Source organism: Sinohyriopsis cumingii, chromosome 6 (assembly GCF_028554795.1).
Source record: "Sinohyriopsis cumingii isolate HCF-2022 chromosome 6, ASM2855479v2, whole genome shotgun sequence".
Classification (NCBI taxonomy): Eukaryota; Metazoa; Mollusca; class Bivalvia; order Unionida; family Unionidae; genus Sinohyriopsis; species Sinohyriopsis cumingii.
The window spans coordinates 118,986,257-119,005,918 of record NC_142966.1 but is presented as its reverse complement, the minus strand read 5'-3'; the positions used below and the strand labels follow the sequence as shown (position 1 = coordinate 119,005,918).

At 34.2% G+C, this 19,662-nt stretch overlaps 1 protein-coding gene across 2 annotated transcripts in view; it reads left to right on the top strand.

Moving 5' to 3' along the window:
- The window catches only part of LOC149797827 (galactosylceramide sulfotransferase-like), a 28,999-nt gene extending 9,793 nt beyond the window's left edge, over positions 1-19,206 (top strand). Inside the window, exons 2-4 of one of the 2 annotated variants that reach the window (XM_089962844.1) lie at positions 396-470; positions 11,477-11,579; positions 12,698-19,206. In XM_089962844.1, the coding sequence (XP_089818970.1) occupies positions 11,530-11,579; positions 12,698-13,892 (1,245 nt within the window). In that variant the 5' untranslated portion in view covers positions 396-470; positions 11,477-11,529 and the 3' untranslated portion in view covers positions 13,893-19,206. The remainder of the gene's footprint in view (positions 1-395; positions 471-11,476; positions 11,580-12,697) is intronic. The other variant, XM_089962843.1, reaches the window with a different exon arrangement.
- The last annotated feature ends 456 nt before the right edge of the window (positions 19,207-19,662 follow it).

Sequence of the window (19,662 nt, the reverse complement as noted above, 5' to 3'; positions counted from 1 at the left end):
ATATTTTCTGTCGGTGTTTTGAGCACGTTGTAATCAGTATTATGCATTTGTAACATCCTCAACGAAAGTCTTTTTGTAAACGTGACATGTGGCGCCTGCTCCTTAATGTATTTCTTACTGCCAGTGTCATCAGAACTTCAGACTAACAAATTTCCCAGACTAAGTGTTTTCCACAAATTGTGAATAAATCCTTTTTTTTCTTCTTTCTCTTTCGCTATTTCTTTACGTTCATATCTACCCTCTTTCTCAATATCTTACTCTGCCCTCTTAAACGTACAAATATTACCCCTTTATTTCTTTCTCTGGAACGAACGCTATTCTCAGGTTCTATCTTTAAACTCCTTTTGTCTTTTCTAGCAAGAGCAGAAAATTCACGGATTACTCTATAATTGCAGGTCAAGGGAAGAGGTTACCTCATCTCGTATTTGTCTGGGTTAGATGGACTGCTTGGATATGTTTTAACATAATAAGTAAGATAAAGACATTAATTAAACGCCACAAATAAAGTACGTGGACTACGTGTCAAGTACTTTTTATTTTTATTTTCCACTAGTGCCTATGATAAATGTGTGTGTATGATTTGGATTTTTAACTTAGCTTTAACAATTAGCTTTAACAATTTTTCAGTCATATAGCTAAGTTTTCTACAGTGTGACAGTTTAAAGTGATATCTAGTACTGGGGGAATTATGCCGCAGACATATAGCATGGTGTCCCACCCAGTCACATTAACTTGACACCAGACCGACCAGTCCTAACATTAACCTCTTAACGCTGAGCGCCTAGCGAGGATCAGATTTGTCTTTCTTTTTGTGTCACCATCTTGCCCAACAACAGGTCGCGAGTTCGAAACTCGAGGGGCATCCCAATTTTCATACCTTCATACTTTCTTTTAAACTCGCTCGTATCAAAATATTTTAATTTTTAATGAAAAAATGTTTCGTTTATTTTATGTTGACGTTTTCTTTTATCAACCCCTTTCCTAAGTCAGTCAATAATGTATCATTTTGCTTGTCCCGGCTGCTAAACAAGAGGTCGCGAGCTCGAAACTCCAGGTAGATTTACAAGTTTTGTTTGCTCTATTGTATTTTTATGCTGAAATTTTCTTTTAAACTCGCTTCATCCGAATTTTTTTAATATTCTTTGTAACAATTTTATTTTTTGTTGACACTTTCTTTTGTCACTCGAGTCCTAGGACACGTGCAGTTCGGCTACCAAACAAGAAATCGCGAGGTAGAATTTCGCGCCGGAATCCCAATTTATTTTAATACCTTTTTGTAATTTTGTGTGCACAAAGACATATTTATCTACATATACTGTACTATGTGCATGGATCATTTACCTTTCTTTTTTAATTCATATGCCTTTCTGAAATGCTTTTACTGCTTGCGGGTAGTCATTTTTTACCCCGGAAACCGAATTTTCCACTCCCAAACTTTAAAGAGGGAATTATTATAGTATACGGTCCACAGAAGACATGATTCCTTTTCACGCCTATTGATATAAACGTTTCGCTTATGAGACGAGGTCAATACTTAATTCTGAATTTAAATTAAGAACCCCGCCTGCCCCCCCCCCACCTTATGTTTGAAGCCTGAATAAGAGAGTTTCTTTTGGCTTAGCATAGAACTCCAAAAGTCCGATTTGGGCATTCTATATCCCTCAAATGTCAGTCCTTTGCGGAAATGCCAGGGATGCGATAGTATGACAGATTCTGGAGACCTACATATTATCGTATCTAAATGTAATATCTTTAAATAATATAATTATAATTATCGTATCTAAATGTAATATCTTTAAATAATATAATTATAATTATCGTATCTAAATGTAATATCTTTAAATAATATAATTATAATTATCGTATCTAAATGTAATATTTTTAAATAATATGATTATAATTATCGTATCTAAATGTAATATCTTTAAATAATATAATTATAATTATCGTATCTAAATGTAATATCTTTAAATAATATAATTATAATTATCGTATCTAAATGTAATATCTTTAAATAATATAATTATAATTATCGTATCTAAATGTAATATTTTTAAATAATATAATTATAATTTGACCACATGTTTGTGTGTGATTTTGATTGTGAATAAATCACTTTTTAGATGAATATTTGAGATACTTCCCACATTGAACAGTTCAGTAATGGAATTTCATCACTAAATGAACGTTTACGTTTGTTCTGGGTTTGAAGATAAAGAAGGAGAATAACATCTACATTCATCTGAGTTTAAGTTTGAATCATTTTTCTTTACTAAAACCCTCTGGAACGCTATTTAACTAGATTTCTATAACTGACTTCACATTTTTTCAACGCGTCATGCCTGGGAGTGGTGGGTGTCATTAAATACCAGCATAGACGAAGAAAAGAGGATGAATTTTACTATTTTATTAACATCGATGAATATTTGAATCCTATTTGACTGCAGTCAACAATGACTGACACCGACTATTTTGGTATTCGATTCAGCTCTATAATTTGACGTCTGAGTAGTTTTCACTATGGCTGACGGGAGATAAATGTGCGCTGTCATGTATGGCAGGCCAAGTCCATCATCCCAGGGTTTTATGCAAGACAATAAATTTCAGACAATTATTGAGAACCTTGGCCTAATTGAAGTGTAGTGACTGAAATGGATAATTTTATACATCTACAACAATTATAAATATCTTACTTATATCTTACTCAGAACAAAATAAGTACAACCACGTGTACATAAAGTTTTATCACACGGCCTTGTGTCTACAATAGTACTTACATAAACACATTACAGACTGATCGCAATATATATCTCTGTATGTGTGTATATATCTATATCTATATATCTATATATATCTATATCTATATATATGTATATATATGTCTCTATATATATATGTCTATATATATATGTATATATATGTCTATATATGTATATGTATATATATGTTTATATATGTATATGTATATATGTCTATATATGTATATGTATATATGTCTATATATGTATATGTATATATATGTCTATATATGTATATGTATATATATGTCTATATATGTATATGTATATATATGTCTATATATGTATATGTATATATATGTCTATATATGTATATGTATATATATGTCTATATATGTATATGTATATATATGTCTATATATGTATATGTATATATATGTCTATATATGTATATGTATATATCTATATATGTATATGTATATGTGTATGTATATATGTATGTGTGTGTGTATATATATATGAGTGTGTATATATATATGTGTATATATATATATATATATATATATATATATATATATATATATATATATATATATATATATGTATGTATGTATGTATGTATGTATATGTATATATATATATATATATATATATATATATATATATATATATATATATATATATATATATATATATATATATATTTATATATATTTATATAAAGTAAGACTTGTGCAGAAATGTATGTACCTGTGTATTGAATATGGGTCATATTTGTATATTTCCCAGTATAGTCACACATAGACCACATGGCAGATGGGTCATTAATGACCAAATGTGTTATCCTCGTTAAAGATAGTTTATTAATATTATTATTATTATTATTATTATTATTATTATTATTATTATATGAGTAGCTTCTCGAGGGTCGGTGGTTCTTTCCGTGGTTTTCCCGGGTTCTTCCTCCACCATTAATACTAGCCGCCATGTATAGTCTATCGTGTGCTGAAAAATCTCGTTAAACCCTACAACAACAACAACAAAAATTATTATATATGCGTAGAAAGATACATATAGATAAATGCGAGTGCCAGAATCTCAAAATATCTTCAACAATTCCAGCCAAACTGGTTTAGCCATGTCTGGCAGTTAATATTAAATACAATTTCCTCATATGAAGCGAGTACGTTTATAAGCATACAGAAGGTTTTCTAAGGAACTACATTACGTGCAAATTATTAATATTTCCATTTTAGTCTCTTCTGATTTTCGTAATAATATTTTATTAGTGGATTTTGCGTGAATACATTGGTAACGACATCAAACGTCTTTCATGTTACATTGAAAAACGTACCTTTTAGTCACTTCATAATTACTATCGACTTCTTTATTATGCGTGCTTGTGTGTTTGACATGCAGACAGACAGACAGACAGATGCTAAAGAAAGACAATTTCAAGACTAAACTACGCGTGGTATTGAAGTCATTCCGGTATCCTGAGGGTTTTGAGGAGTTTATAGTAAACAGCTTCGATAAGAAAATATCAAATTTAAAGAGAGAAAGAGGAAAATGGACAAAGTTAAAGAATAATCAGGAGAGAGAGAGAGAGAGAGAGAGAGAGAGAGAGAGAGTTGTTGTTGTGGAGTTTAACGCCATTTTTCAGCACACGATAGGCTATGTATGGCGGCCAGTATTAATGGTGGAGGAAGAACCCGGGAAAACCCCGGGAAGAACCACCGACCCACGAGAAGCTACTGGCATGCTTTCTCACATACCCACATTGGTCGAATCCTAGACTCGGACCCACGCAGACAGAGGTGAGATGGCAGTGATCCGTAACGGAGAGCGCTTTAGACCGCTCGGCCACTCGGGGCCCCAGAGAGAGAGAGATAGAGAGAGCATTAGTGTCTTTGTGTGAAAAGTGCACAAATTTAGAAAAGCCGTTATTTTTTATTATAGTTTTAATATACGCATTTAATGATGAATTAGCGGAACAATATTCGCTGCTATCGAAAATTGTATACTATTAAATTAATAAATAGATTTACTCCACACAGATATAGTCCTTATCACAGGAAACATCTTAGGAATGAAAAAGGTACTTTGAAATCATTATTATATGTGCATTAGAATTATAAAATGATATTTTGATATTTAATATTTCTTTATTGAAAATCATTTGAGTGAATCTGCGATTTATAATACTCCATTGTCCGTTTCCGTCGGCGAAGCATCTAAAGTGAAGTGTTGGCTGTTTAACAAAGCGCTGATACTTAATTAAAATAAATTGATTGGTCTATGATGTTTAATCAAAATGAATAACATCAATCACAATTAAATAATCAACTGGTTTACCTATAAGCATTTTGTTAGTAATCCATGGAATTAGCCTTAAAAGCTCTCTTTTTTATGTTGCAAAGACTTAAGCTTAGCCTGTTGTCTGCCATAATCTGTGTCGGCGCGTATGTCAAGTGCTGCGTTAATTAGGCGTGTCCTTGGGCAGTTTCCTGGTCTTGTCTCGTACATCAAACTACTACCACTCCTGTTAACAGCAATTAATGTTTCATTGTGTCAGTAATTTAGCAGCTAAAGTATATTTCCAAGTTTTAACTGAGGTTCTGTTTTATGGGGATATTTTAAGCGTAAAATTGGAATTTGGGATCGAAAATATTTCGGTATTCAGAGTTGAGTGGTTCCGGTTTACTGGGGAAAGATGATATTAAAGAAGGAATGTTTCGGAAGAAGAAACCATTGTCCTGAGGGCATTCCGATAACCAGAGGGTTCGGTTTTTAGGCGTATCGAGCAAAAGTCTTATATATAAGAAAATATAAATTAAATGAGGGAAGGAGGGAAAATGGACAAAGACGAATAACCAGAGAGAGAGAGAGAGAGAGAGAGCGCATTAAAATGCTTGGTTTGATTTGCTAATCAGAAACGATTGTAATTTATAATCTTATTCATTCATCATCAATTGGTTCATTCATTTTTTATTTTAAACTCGTTCATTGATTTGATACTTTCTCCCTCATTTACTTGAGTTATTTATAGTATTTAACCCGCATCCCATAGACTGGCATATCTAGCCAGAGCCACCTGGGTTCATTTGATGATATATATATATATATATATATATATATATATATATATATATATATATATATATATATATATATATATATATATATATATATATATATACACACATACTCGTAATCTAAAGAGTATATACAACATTCTGCCCTGTTGGATGAGCAGTTAACTGGATAAGGGATGTTTAGGTCCATAAAATATTATGGATGATACACGGATAGAACAAGATTGTCATTTATTATTTTATCAATCCTTCATTTGTTCGTTCATTCATTCTTTATTGTTTCCTTGTTCATTGTTTTGATACTGGCTCATCATTTGTTTCAGTCGTTGATAGTTTTTGACCCGCATTTCATAAAACTGGCATAAACTGGCATGTCTAGCCCGAGCTATCGCGGCTAAGCTGATTCCCACTCATTAATGATATACATTGTTCGTATCTTGGCTGCACTGAGCGACTTCTTAATTAGACATTGGTGTTAGATCGATTGCCATCTTCTCCAGAAAACCCCCAACTAAAAATCGATTGTTTGCTATATTCTTATTCAGGCAAGGTCAGAGTTTATAAAAAAAAGATAGCTAAGAGAACTGACTTTTCAAGATGCGTATCGAAAGCGAAAATAATAGTTGACGGTGATATGCGAGTGCCTTTACTATTACTAAATCACATCGAAAACATGTGTTAGGGAATATATCCCCCATAATGCTCCTCACATCCAACATATTTAGTCGTGCATGTGACCAGTGTCTCACAAGAGGCAAGACATTCATGTTCGTCAGTCTATCGCCCTGATTCTGGATTTTTCTTTTATAGCACTGAATTTGCCATTATAAATAATATCAATATTACCACATGGGAGACTACAGATCCACAGATCCCGCCCCCCCCCCCCCCCGTTTTATATCATTTATTTTAATATCCTTCTTGTAGTTATATGCCTGTTGTAAATAAGAATTAAAATGTGACCGTGTCTGTCCGTTATTTAAGAATTTGGTTTCTGTGTGACAACTATAGTTTTGCCTCGCATATATTACAAAGACCTTGCGATTTACCCCATAAAATGAGTGGAAGCTTATCGATTTTGTCTGTGATCTGTCCCATAAATTGAGCGGAAGCTTATCGATTTTGTCTATGATCTACCGATTCTACCCCATAAACTGAGTGGACGCTTGTCGATATTGTCTGTGATCTGTCCCATAAATTGAGCGGAAATTAATCGATTTTGTCTGTGATCTTCCCCATAAATTGAGTGGAAGCTTGTCGATTTTGTCTGTGATCTGCCTCATGGAATGAATGGAATCGTATCGATTTTGTCTGTGATCTGCCTCATGGAATGAATGGAATCGTATCGATTTTGTCTGTGATCTGCCTCATGGAATGAATGGAATCGTATCAATTTTGTCTGTGATTTGCTTCATGGAATGAGCTGAAGCTGTCGATTTTGTCTGCCGCATGGAATGAGTGGAAGTTTGTAGATCTTGTCTGTGATTTGACCTATACAGTAAGTGGAATCAAATGGAAGCTGATCGATTTTGTCTTTGAGTTTCCCTATGGAAGGGGTAGAAGCTTGTCGGTTTAGTCTGTGATTTGCCTTGTAGAATGTTATTCATGTTGTTGTGGGTTTAATGCCATCTTTCAGGCTATACATATATACATAGCGGCCTGTTTAACTGGCATAGGAAGAACCACCGACACATACATATAAAGCACATAAACAACAAAACATAAACCTAGAAATGTGTTCATATAAAACGGGTGGGGCCCCGAGTGGCAGAGTGGTCTAAAGCGCTCTCCGTTACGGATCACTGCCATCTCACCTCTGTCTGCGTGGGTTCGAGTCTAGGATTCGGCCAGTGTGGGTATATGAGAAAGCTTGCAGTAGCTTCTCGTGGGTCGGTGGTTCTTCTTTACGGGGTTGTCCCGGGTTCTTCCTCCACCATTAATACTGGCCGCCATGCATAGCATAGCCTATCGTGTGCTGAAGAAAGGCGTTAAACCCCACAACAACAACAACATATAAAACAGGTATGTACCATTACGGTGTCCGAAAATTTATCTAAACACAACACCTAACTAAAGCGCGACAGATGAACTATAGTAAATACTTTAAACTCAGAAAGAAAGAAAGAAAGAAAGAAAGAAAGAAAGAAAGAAAGAAAGAAAGAAAGAAAGACAGATGAACTGTAGTAAATACTTTAAACTCAGAAAGAAAGAAAGAAAGAAAAAAAGAAAGGAAGGAAGGAAGGAAGGAAGGAAGGGAAAAAGACGGAAAGAAAGATAAATGGAATGACTGAATAAATGCTGATATCATCAGTGGGTTACTAGTCTAATGATGTTCACTAATACGGGATGCAACACAAAAAGAATATCCAGAAATATTTGGTTTAACTACGTACACAGTACGTTGGAAAATTTGCAAGTCTAAATTCACGAGATGTGCAAAACGAAATGGTGGAAAATATAACGAGTAATGCCACTATTAAGATACTGAAATCTTTCTTCACCTTTCCACAGAGTCGTCAAAACGTTGCAAGCTATGGGCGACAATCCACCTCTTTTTTATCACCCGTGGCTGCCTAATCGCGTAAAGAAAAAAGACAGCATCTAGCATGTAATAATGTAACAACCCCAACACAAAAAAGAATATGTCCGATTTATCGATCATACTAAAATGAAAAACTTTGACCCTGTTCTAACAGCGTGAAAGGTCAGGGTGGGTCAAATGGCGACACAATTGTATTCATTCTCGCAGTGATGTTCATGAAAAATGAACATATCTGCGCACGTTTGATAAAGGAGCGTAGTGGATTTTTTTCTGTGGGTTTGAATGTAAGCCTATTTTTTCTTGGGCCACGAAATACTACAGATCGCTGTAACCTATAATTGAAACCTTTTGGTTTTTGCCTTCGACTAATGTTGCGTTGGGAGATGAGTAATGTTACAAATGGTCATTCGTCAGTCCATGCAAATTGTTTCGTTCATTTATTTGTTGTTGTCGATTCTCTATATGTTATTTAAATGCCTCATCTTATCGCATGTGTTGATTGTCACCTGGCTCCAGGAGTATGTTTAATTGGCACTTTGATCATATTAAACAAATAAGGATCCAAAATACTGAAGGTCAAAGACGGGGAAGCAGGGATAGTGGCTAAGATCATCTTATTTATAACTATTAATTTCAATTAAAATGTTTTACGATTTGTGACGACATTGTGTTTATATGAGGTGGTGGCCTATGCAAATGGAGTATACCTACTTTGGAAATGGCAACTATTATAATCTTGGGCATTTTAAAACGCATTATAAACTTCCAATTGTGCAACATATAATTATTATTTATACACGATGATAAAATTGTACAACCTTTTCGACTGTAAAGCAATTGATAATGAGGAGAATTTCACCTCTTGTAAGTGGATTTGATGAACTCCGTCGCACATCACCTAGTTACGTACGTTAATTATATACTCTTTTTCACGCACACACACTAACATAATTCCACAGAGTCTTGCTTGGAATAAGAAATTAAATATATACATTTCAGTGTAGACACACTAACACGAGTCCATACATTCTCTTTCTGCTATCTTGTAGTAAGCTAGGGGATGTTGTGATAAGGGCCAGTCCGTACGTTCTTATGTCTGGGTATAATGCTATTGAACTCCATTTAAAGCTAGATACATACACTGTGTATGAATGATATTCACATGGGTGTAAATTGTGCCAAAGAATTAATTTTGTTCTGACCCCGGGATCGGCCTAAAGTAACCCTTCCATAAATTTCAAATAATTCGACATTTGTTTGTCCGACATGTTTACAAGTGGGTGTGCATAAACAATGATAATAGGCACATGAAACAACTGGAATCCTTGTGTTATGACCCAAAGTCTTTCACTATCCCTATGGAATTGAGTGGCTTGTTCATAACACATAAACTATTAAGATTTTCACTGTGTGCTCTTATTGGCAATGCCAAATATACATACCTGCAAGTTGTATTGACATCAGATCCCATTCTATGAGGCGCCGTAGCGGACAAAAGCTGGTCCAATTAGTAAGTTGCAGTTGAAATTTCGATGTCGTATGTCGAGAAATCCAAAATCACGCGTTGGATCAAATTGCATGTCCTTAAAGTTCCGTTTCTAGATCGAAATGTTAGATTTTATATTTGAATTATACAGTGGTGGTTTAAAGTTCTATTTCCTATGTCAACGTTTTACAGTGTATAAATTGAATTACACAATGGTGGTTGAAATTTCAGTATCATATGTCAAGAATCCCTAATTCACATGTTGAATGTAGCTGGTTGTGATGAAAGTTCCATTGCAAATGGCGAGTATTTCACCTGTTGAATTTCACAGAAACGAGAAGCAGCCTTCTTGTTTACAAATACGAGGTCCGTTCACGAGAACGACCTCTAGTGAAGAAATTCATAGTAATTCTCGACCGGTGAATGGTAACTTGTAAATGCACGAAATGTAATAACGCCTCATAATTGAATACACGAATGGTGCATCTTAATACTCGATGTTATTTTGAATTGCTAAAGTGGACATTGGGTAATATTACTTTTATCACCAACACATCATTTCACAATATAAAATAACAGTTCTGACAAGCGCAATAAAATGTCCAACCACCGCTGTGTAATCCAACAGATACAATCTAAAAACTCAACATGCGAAATGGAACTTTCAACATAATCAATGTGATTCAACATGTTAAAATTAAAGTCTCGACATATGACATTAAAATTTCAACAACCGCCGTATAATGCAGAAGATAAAATTTAAAAACTCGACATTGAACATCGAATTTTCAACCAGCGCTGTGTAATTCAACAGATGAAATCTAAATACTCAACATGTGAAATGGAACTTTCAACATAAGCACATTGAACCAGTACGTAAATAAAGTATGCTCTACGTATGACATTTAAATTTCAATCACCGCCGTGTAATTCAAACGAAACAATCTAAAACCTCCACATAGAAAATATAACTTTCAGCCACTACTGTTTAATTCAACAGATACAATCTAAAATCTCGACCTAGAAAATGGAACTTTAAGTACAAGCAGCCACTACTGTTTAATTCAACAGATACAATCTAAAATCTCGACCTAGAAAATGGAACTTTAAGGACAAGCATTTTTGATGCAACGTGTGATATTAGAATTATGGACATATGACACTAAATTTCAATGGCAACATTCTGATTGGACCAGCTTTTGTCCGCTACGGTGCCTCATACCATTCCTCTCACTACGGGACATGACATCTGAGTCATACCTTTGAATATATCAACATCCTCTACCCAATAACCATCTACGTACTTATTGGGCATGAACAGACAAAATTCACACAGCCTACTGATGTTTCCTCCTGAGGCAGTCCTTATCCTTCGTGACCTACTCAAGAAGCTACAACTCTTGGTTGCAGATAGCAACGGGGAAGCGCGGTTATCTGTGTTTTGAAAGCACAACCTTCAAGTCGATTTATTATTATACTTTCAAATTCAAGTGTTAAAATTATGAAGCATCGACGCCTTATGTATATCGGAAAGCTCATTTTTTGAATTGTATTGCATATAAGTTTGCAACATTTTCTTTATTATTATTATTATTATTATTATTATTAATTTCAGAGCATTTGCCAAGTGAATGAGCGAAAACAGTGGACCATGACAAACTTACCAATATGCTAACGTGCTTTGGTCTCTGCTCGCTAAAGCAAAAATTGATAATTCTGTAAGTATTGCAAAGGGGTTTATACACTATTTTGCTTGGACTAGAAAATAAAGAAGACTGCTGTAATTATTGTAAGCTTGTTTCAAAATTGGTAATATTACTACGTGTTACAATTGTTGTCACATTGCAGTATTACTAAGTTTTACAATTGTTGTCACATTGTAGTATTACTACGTTTTACAATTGTTGTCAGACTGCAATAATACTAAGTTTTACAATTGTTGTCACATTGTAATATTACTACGTTTTACAGTTGCTGTCACATTGTAATATTACTACGTTTTACAGTTGCTGTCACATTGTAATATTACTAAGTTTTACAGTTGCTGTCACTTGTAATATTACTACGTTTTACAGTTGCTGTCACATTGTAATATTACCACGTTTTACAATAGTTGTCACATTATAATATTACTACGTTTTACAATTGTTGTCACATTGCAATATTACTACGTTTTACAGTTGCTGTCACATTGTAATATTACTACGTTTTACGGTTGCTGTCACACTGTAATATTACCACGTTTTACAATAGTTGTCATATTGATATCTCATACACATCATTTGTTATCTCACCACAACTGTTACCAATGACTGGGAAGAGACGGAGTCACGTTTTATGTTATAAAATATGGTCCATTACAAATGAAAAATGGCCCGAGCAAAGATTAAAGGGTGGATACCGATGAATTGATTAAAAATCGGCCAGAACAAGTAATTATAAACCATACCACGGAATAGACTCTCGCGTGAATGAGAGATATTGCCACACATGGAACAGTGATGGATATGATCACACGGAGACACGCGAAAGTCGGATTGAACGATGGCAAAAAACAACAATACAAAGCTCAGTCTAGAATGTTCTAATGGAAGTTTGTGGATGAAAAGAAAAAAAAACATTACATGTAGTAGTTAATTTAGTCAGGTTCGTCCAGATTCAAAGTCTATTACAATCTAATTTCAAATGACCACAGTTATGTCCATTATAGAGAGCGACACGACTTCACAATTTTGCACGTGAATTACAATATTAAAATTCGCATTTAAGAGAAATTATTATTATTATTGTTATTATTATTATTATCATTATTATTATTATTTGTTTGCTTTTTCAGAATTTTTCTGAGCATATCCTCTTTCTGGTTCATCTTGCAAATTTCTCTCTATGAACCACAGCTCCAACGTATAAATTCAACTTTTAGCAGCGCATCATCATGCAGGGAAGTACTGCATTCACCCAGGAAAGACGGTGTGGAAATGAGACCAACAGCAAGCCACATAAACTGCTCCACGAAAAAGAATCACGTGGCCTTCCTCAAAGTTCACAAAGCAGGCAGCACCACTATCATGAACATATTTATTCGATTTGCGATTCAGAATAAACTTAATATCGTACTTCCGAAAAGGACATCAGGTTATGGATTCAATTATATTGGATATGAAGACACCGTCCGCCGTGAAAATATAGTACCATTGCCCTATAATGAAACATACGATATATTATGCAACCATGTTATGTATGAAAGAGAAGCATTCCAATCCATACTGCCCAAAGATACTGTGAATATTGGAATAATTCGAGAACCGGCCAGTCATATGATGTCGGCGGGAACTTATTATGGCCTTTATCACGGTCTTGTGAAAAATGCGGTTGAGATGGGATTGTCAAAAGCCAACATCGTTAGCGAATTTTTAGAGAATCCTTTTAATTGGAATGTATCAACTGCATTTGTTCACAACAGAATGTCCTTCGATTTAGGTCTAGAAAGGGAATCATTTTACAATGAAACCGAAATAGACAGACTTTTGAAAACTCTCGATGAAGATTTTTCTCTCATTATGTTGATGGAGTATTTTGATGAATCACTTGTTTTAATGAAAAGAATTCTTTGTTGGGAGACCAAAGATATTATATATGTTCCCCTAAATACTCTCCAAAGAGGAGCAAGTTTTGCATTAAAATCCGACGATATAAAGAACCTAAAAAAGTGGAACTATGCAGACTACAGATTGTATGAACATTTCCAACAAGTTTTCTGGGACAAGGTGCATGCGGAAGGAAGTGACTTTTTTCTAGAGGTTCAAGAATACAAGTTAATCCTCAAGCAAGTAAAAAAATATTGCGCTGAAGTTGAATCAGACAACAATTTGGAGTTAGAACCTCTTTACATTTCTGAATCTCCGTGGAGCAAGGAATTTCAAACGACATCGCACGACTGTTTAGTTATGACGGCTGATGAACTTCCTCTCTTAAGATCTCTGATTAGAATTGCCTGGAAGAGGTATACCAGTGCATCGAAATTAATTTGAAAACAAAGTACAAACATGCGTACACAAATTGTACCCGTTAAGGTGATAATTATTGACTAAGCAGCTTTATAAAAAGAAATATGACTGAACGTACGCACGTATGTAGGACTTTATTTCCTAACAAAATTGGATCAAGTTGTCAATTTCAATAATAATACCATAAGAAGACTTTAGTTGAGAGTAATGTACATGTAGCACGTTAATAGTGTAATATACATGTACAGGTACAACGAATGCCACTAGGTCTCCGAATGAAAATTTGAGATTATTTTGTTCCTGTCTCAATTTATGTTGCAGACCAAATCATCTGTAATATAATTTTCAGCAGGATAAACAAGGAAAATGCAAAAAATAAATGTTTCATCTACAAAAATGCCTTTTGTGACAGCATCCGATAATCTGGACCTTAAGTATGACATAATATCATACCGATATTGTTAAATAAAAATAATGATTACCGTTTAAAACATATTTAGAATTAACGTTCATACAAATGTTAAATTCTTCACCATTATCTTTAGACATTATGGACCAATCATGCCGAACTCAAAGATCAGAAACTTGAAACGTATTATTAATGCAAACGTGGTTATAACATCAAAGGAGTACCGGAGTGTATCACAGAAAACACATGTTGACAGAAATCTTATTAATTAATATAAAAGAGCGACATACACGTATTGACCTTTGAAACTGAACGATTGCCAATTTATAGCTAAGTATATTGGAAGAGAGAAGGTACTGGGTGTTCGAGTAAAAGGAAGGGCGGCTTTATTTCTAAAAATATAATCCGCCAGTTTGAGAAGTAACTCAGATTGAAGTAGGAGAACTTCAGTGAAACTTCTCTTTGGTTCTCGTCATCTCATTCGGGTACGAAATAATTAACCGTAGTTTGAATCAGCAGATTACTATTCATATTCATATATTCTACACATATATTCTACATGGCACAGAACAAAAAATATATTGCCCTAGAAGGAGATTTTTAGACCTCATGGAACAGTGCCAAAAATATATTGCCCTGGATGGAGATTATTAGACCACATGCCACAGTACCAAATTTGCATTGCCTTTGATGGAGATTATTAGACCACATGCCACAGTACCAAATTTGCATTGCCTTTGATGGAGATTATTAGACCACATGCCACAGTACCAAATTTGCATTGCCTTTGATGGAGATTATTAGACTACATGACACAGTACCAAATTTGCATTGCCTTTGATGGAGATCATTAGACCACATGGCACAGTACCAAAAATACATTGACTTAAAAGGAGAGTATTAGTCTCTTAACAAGATTTTTGTGTTGCATAGCATAACAGTGCGTGCCAGGTATTCTTATGTGGAGATCTTACAATTTAACAGTGCGTACCACGATTACTGGTGTGGAAATGTTTTGTTACTTAGCAATGGATACCACTCGTTCTCGTGTGGAAATGTTGCACCTTAACATTGAGTACCACATTTACTCGCTTGGAGATCTTGCATCTTACCAACGCGTACCACTTTTGCTCGTGTAGAGGTGATGCAGCTTGAAAGTGAATACCACTTTACTCATGTGGTCGTGGTTGCAACTTAACAGTGCGTGCCACTTTTGCTCATGCGGAGATGTTGCACCTGAACAATTCGTGCCACCTTTACTCATGTGGAGGTGGTTGCAACTTAACTGCGTACTGTTTATTCATAGGGAGAGGTTGCATAACCTAACAGTGAGTACTACGTTTGCAATGTGAAGATGCTGCAAAAGCTACCAATACGTACCTCTTTTTTTACTCATCTGGAAATGATTCATAATGTAACAGTACGTACCACGTTTGCTCATATGAAGATGTTGCAATTTAAAAGTGCGTATCATGTCTACTCATGTGGAAATGTTGCATAACCTACCAGTGGGTACAATGTTTACTCATGTGGAAATGTTGCATAACCTACCAGTGGGTACAATGTTTACTCATGTGGAAATGTTGCATAACCTACCAGTGCGTACAATGTTTACTCATGTGGAAATGTTGCATAACCTACCAGTGCGTACAATGTTTCCTCTTGCGAAGACTATGTAGTGTAGCAGTGTGTATCAACTTTACTCCTTGGAAATGTATAAAGACAAAAAATGACACGTTCTAAAAATGTTTCACATAAATTTGAATTTAAATTACTAAGACGCTATACCCAGAAAGTTTCGTACTTGTTGCTAAGGAGATGCAATCCTGTGTATATTCTGACTGAACGTAGTATCTGCGTAAGCTATTAATCGCTCTAAATTTATCATTAATATTTTAAATTTTTATTTGTGAATCGAAAATCAGATAATGTATCAATATTGCACAACTAAATATCGATATGTATCTGGCTTCTTGTTTGAATATAAATTACTTTGCTTTTATTATAATAATTAAAAATATAAGCCAATTGACTCAGTGAGCTAAATGGATGGTCCTTTAATGTTTATTATACTTATATATATGAAAGCGACATGCATTATCGCAATGTGTTCACATTGTTGTTAGGTAGTGGTTTTAAAACCGTTAATCTTGTTCTCAGTACGCTCCTAACGTGAGAGAAGAGACAGAGGATCCTTCAATAAATTTCATCCTTCACTTAAATGTACGTTCAACGTATCAAAACAAAGTATTATTTTGATGCAGATATCGTTTAAACTGATGTAACTATGTATCAACTAGTGTACATTATAAAGCATAACTATTCATCAATATGTTGAATATTCTTCGTGTCATCCAGTTTCATGAAAAGACCCAAGATCCAAGCCATGAAATGAAGAAGGCTTATCACTATTGATGACACGCTCAGAAATTCACTGACTGAATTAACGCCCAAGCAATTTCAAAAAAAGAAATCGCCCAAATGATATAATTGTTGCAGCTTTCGATAAGGTATTTTGTCTCACACAGTTTGATTCATTAAAATGATCACGGACGAAGACGAAAATAGCATTCCTTCCGTGGTTGAGAATTACCATTTGCTCTCTGAGCTAGATAGGATTATCATCAAACATTGGGATTTTTTGCAGCTGTCTTGTAATGTAAGTGTTTAAGTCACTCCACAAAAGCAATCAAACAGTTCGTTACAGATGAACTCAGAATTTTCAATATTTACTTTTCCGTTTTAAATTCATAAAGAAGCCACATGCAAGAGACGAATTTACTAATAAATGTAACAGACACATGTGTTCTTACATATCTATTATTAAAAAATATTTAATGGGCAGTAACTCTAAAGAAATATTTAAAATGAATCATGATACTAGCTGAACAACTTTAAATCTTGTTAATTGGAATACTTCAAAATGTGCAATACGCTGGACAGACTAATTCGCAATTAAGATAAGAATTCTTTATTCAGACTACATAGTCCATACGTCAAAAATTAAAATATAGACATTAATTAAAAATATTGGAAACATGAAAGAACATGTATATCATACGTACAAGTATACAGATGTATCTACACAATTAACTGCGCTCTGCATTGTTAAGAATGAAATTAAGTGGCACATTTAAAGAGTAATTTGTTCCATCTGTTAATAATACTAGAATTTAAATGAATGTCGTAGTTCCAAAGAGATTTCAATATACAGTTCTTACTACTAGATATTCTTGTCATCATTGAGAATACATACTTTCTTATTACTTCATCAAAACTGAATACATTATAATTTACAAACATGTTGGAGGCACTGTTCCATCTATAATAGAAAACGAAGACTATTACTACAGCCAATAACTAGTTTTCTTTTCATACGTTCACTAAAGTTTGTCGATAGAGGAGCACAATACATACTGCAGCAATAAGGTTTGAATTATCTAATTTTGATATTCAATAAACGATTCTTAACTTTGCGTAGAAGCATGTTTGATGATGAAGTACAAAAAAATCGGTAATGTCTCATCATATCTTCATTATCTGACCGATTGGATTACAAAATATTACCCTACTACGTATAACTGTTGACATACATAAGAGCATTGCCGTTAAGATATACGGGGTGGGGGTGTGATGTTAATTTGAAAGAATTTGGTTGAAAAAACACGCATACTGATTTTTTTTGTATTATAGATGATATCATTCTCAAATGCGTATTGTTCACATATCTTTAATAATTACCTTAAACCTGCGATTGAAGCACTTTTCAATGCCACATCATCAGCAAAACTAAACGGGATATATATATATATATATATATATATATATATATATATATATATATATATATATATATATATATATATATATATATATATATATATAATTTTTTTTGGGGGGAGGGGGGCCCGAGTGGTCTAAAGCGCTCTCTCTTATGGATCACTGCCATCTCACCTTTGTCTGCGTGGGTTCGAGTCTCGGAATCGGCCAATCTGGGTATGTGAGAAAGCTTGACAGTAGCTTCTCGTGGGTCGGTGGTTCTTTCCGGGGTTTTCCCGGGTTCTTCCTCCACCATTAATACTGGCCACCATGTATAGCCTATCGTGTGCTGAAAAATGGCGTTAAACCGCACAACACCAACACCATATATATATATATATATATATATATATATATATATATATATATATATATATATATATATATATATATATATATATATATTAAATAACAAAGGGGAAAGAACACCTCCCAGCCTGACCCCATTGGTTACATGGAAAGTGCTGGATATTCCACTTCCCCATCGCACATAATACAACCGTTTGCCACACCAGTTAACTAAAATATAAACTATGTAGACAGGTCTTTTAATATGAATGAACTTTGTAAAGAGTAACCAATGACTGACCATATAAAATGCCTTACTACCATCGAAAAAGCTTGCAAACACTAGCCTGCCAAGTTCTACATAATAGCTGACAGTTTCCTTAAAGGCATAGTCATAAATCTGTTAAATGCTGCTTTTTAAAGCCAAATTGTTGATCGGAGATTGCGACTTCACATCTTTGCAGTATGCTGTATTCAAATATTTTTGAAATAATAGGCGTAAGATCTGTAGGTCTGTAGTTGTTTTGATCTAAATGCATGAATAAAGACAAAGTTTACATAAATAACTTTATCGATCCATTATTTTCGTGTCGTGTCGAAATAAAGTTTGATGACGGCTTCAGCAGATTATAATATTTTTCATCCAGATGAATTTGTATTTTTGATTTTCAACTGCAAGGTCTACTTAAATGAACATGTTGGATTCCTCGTTTGAATCCTGATGGATAAATGTATTAGATTATAGGATGACTTCATTGTTTGATAAATTCATATTATTCAATCAATTAAAATAATTAAAGGAAATAAAAATGTTCGTCTCTATTTCTGTATTTACCTTATAATTAGCAAGATTTGATTAGATTAGTGCTTTATGTGCAAAATTCAAAGATGAGATTGGGAGAGGGGGGAATGTAATACTTAAGACCGATCAATGACTGTACAATATTAAACCCCAGATCAGATTTAATTTTAGTCCACCATAAACTAGCAAGTTATAGAAAGTAAGTATGAACGTGCAAAACACTACATGTCCCCGTAGAAAACGGCTAACGTAGAAATGTCAAGACACGGAAACTGAAAAACCGTCTTTGACTATTACTAGAATTTCAAGGGATATAAATGTACCCAAAATCCATATGATAACGCGCATATAATTCGCTAGGTGACAAACTAATATGCCTGTGCAATACTATATCGTGTATAATTTCGTTGACGGCGAGCCAGGCAAGCTTTTAATATGCAGTACTTTGAATTGGCTCAGAAAGAGACCGGTGCAGA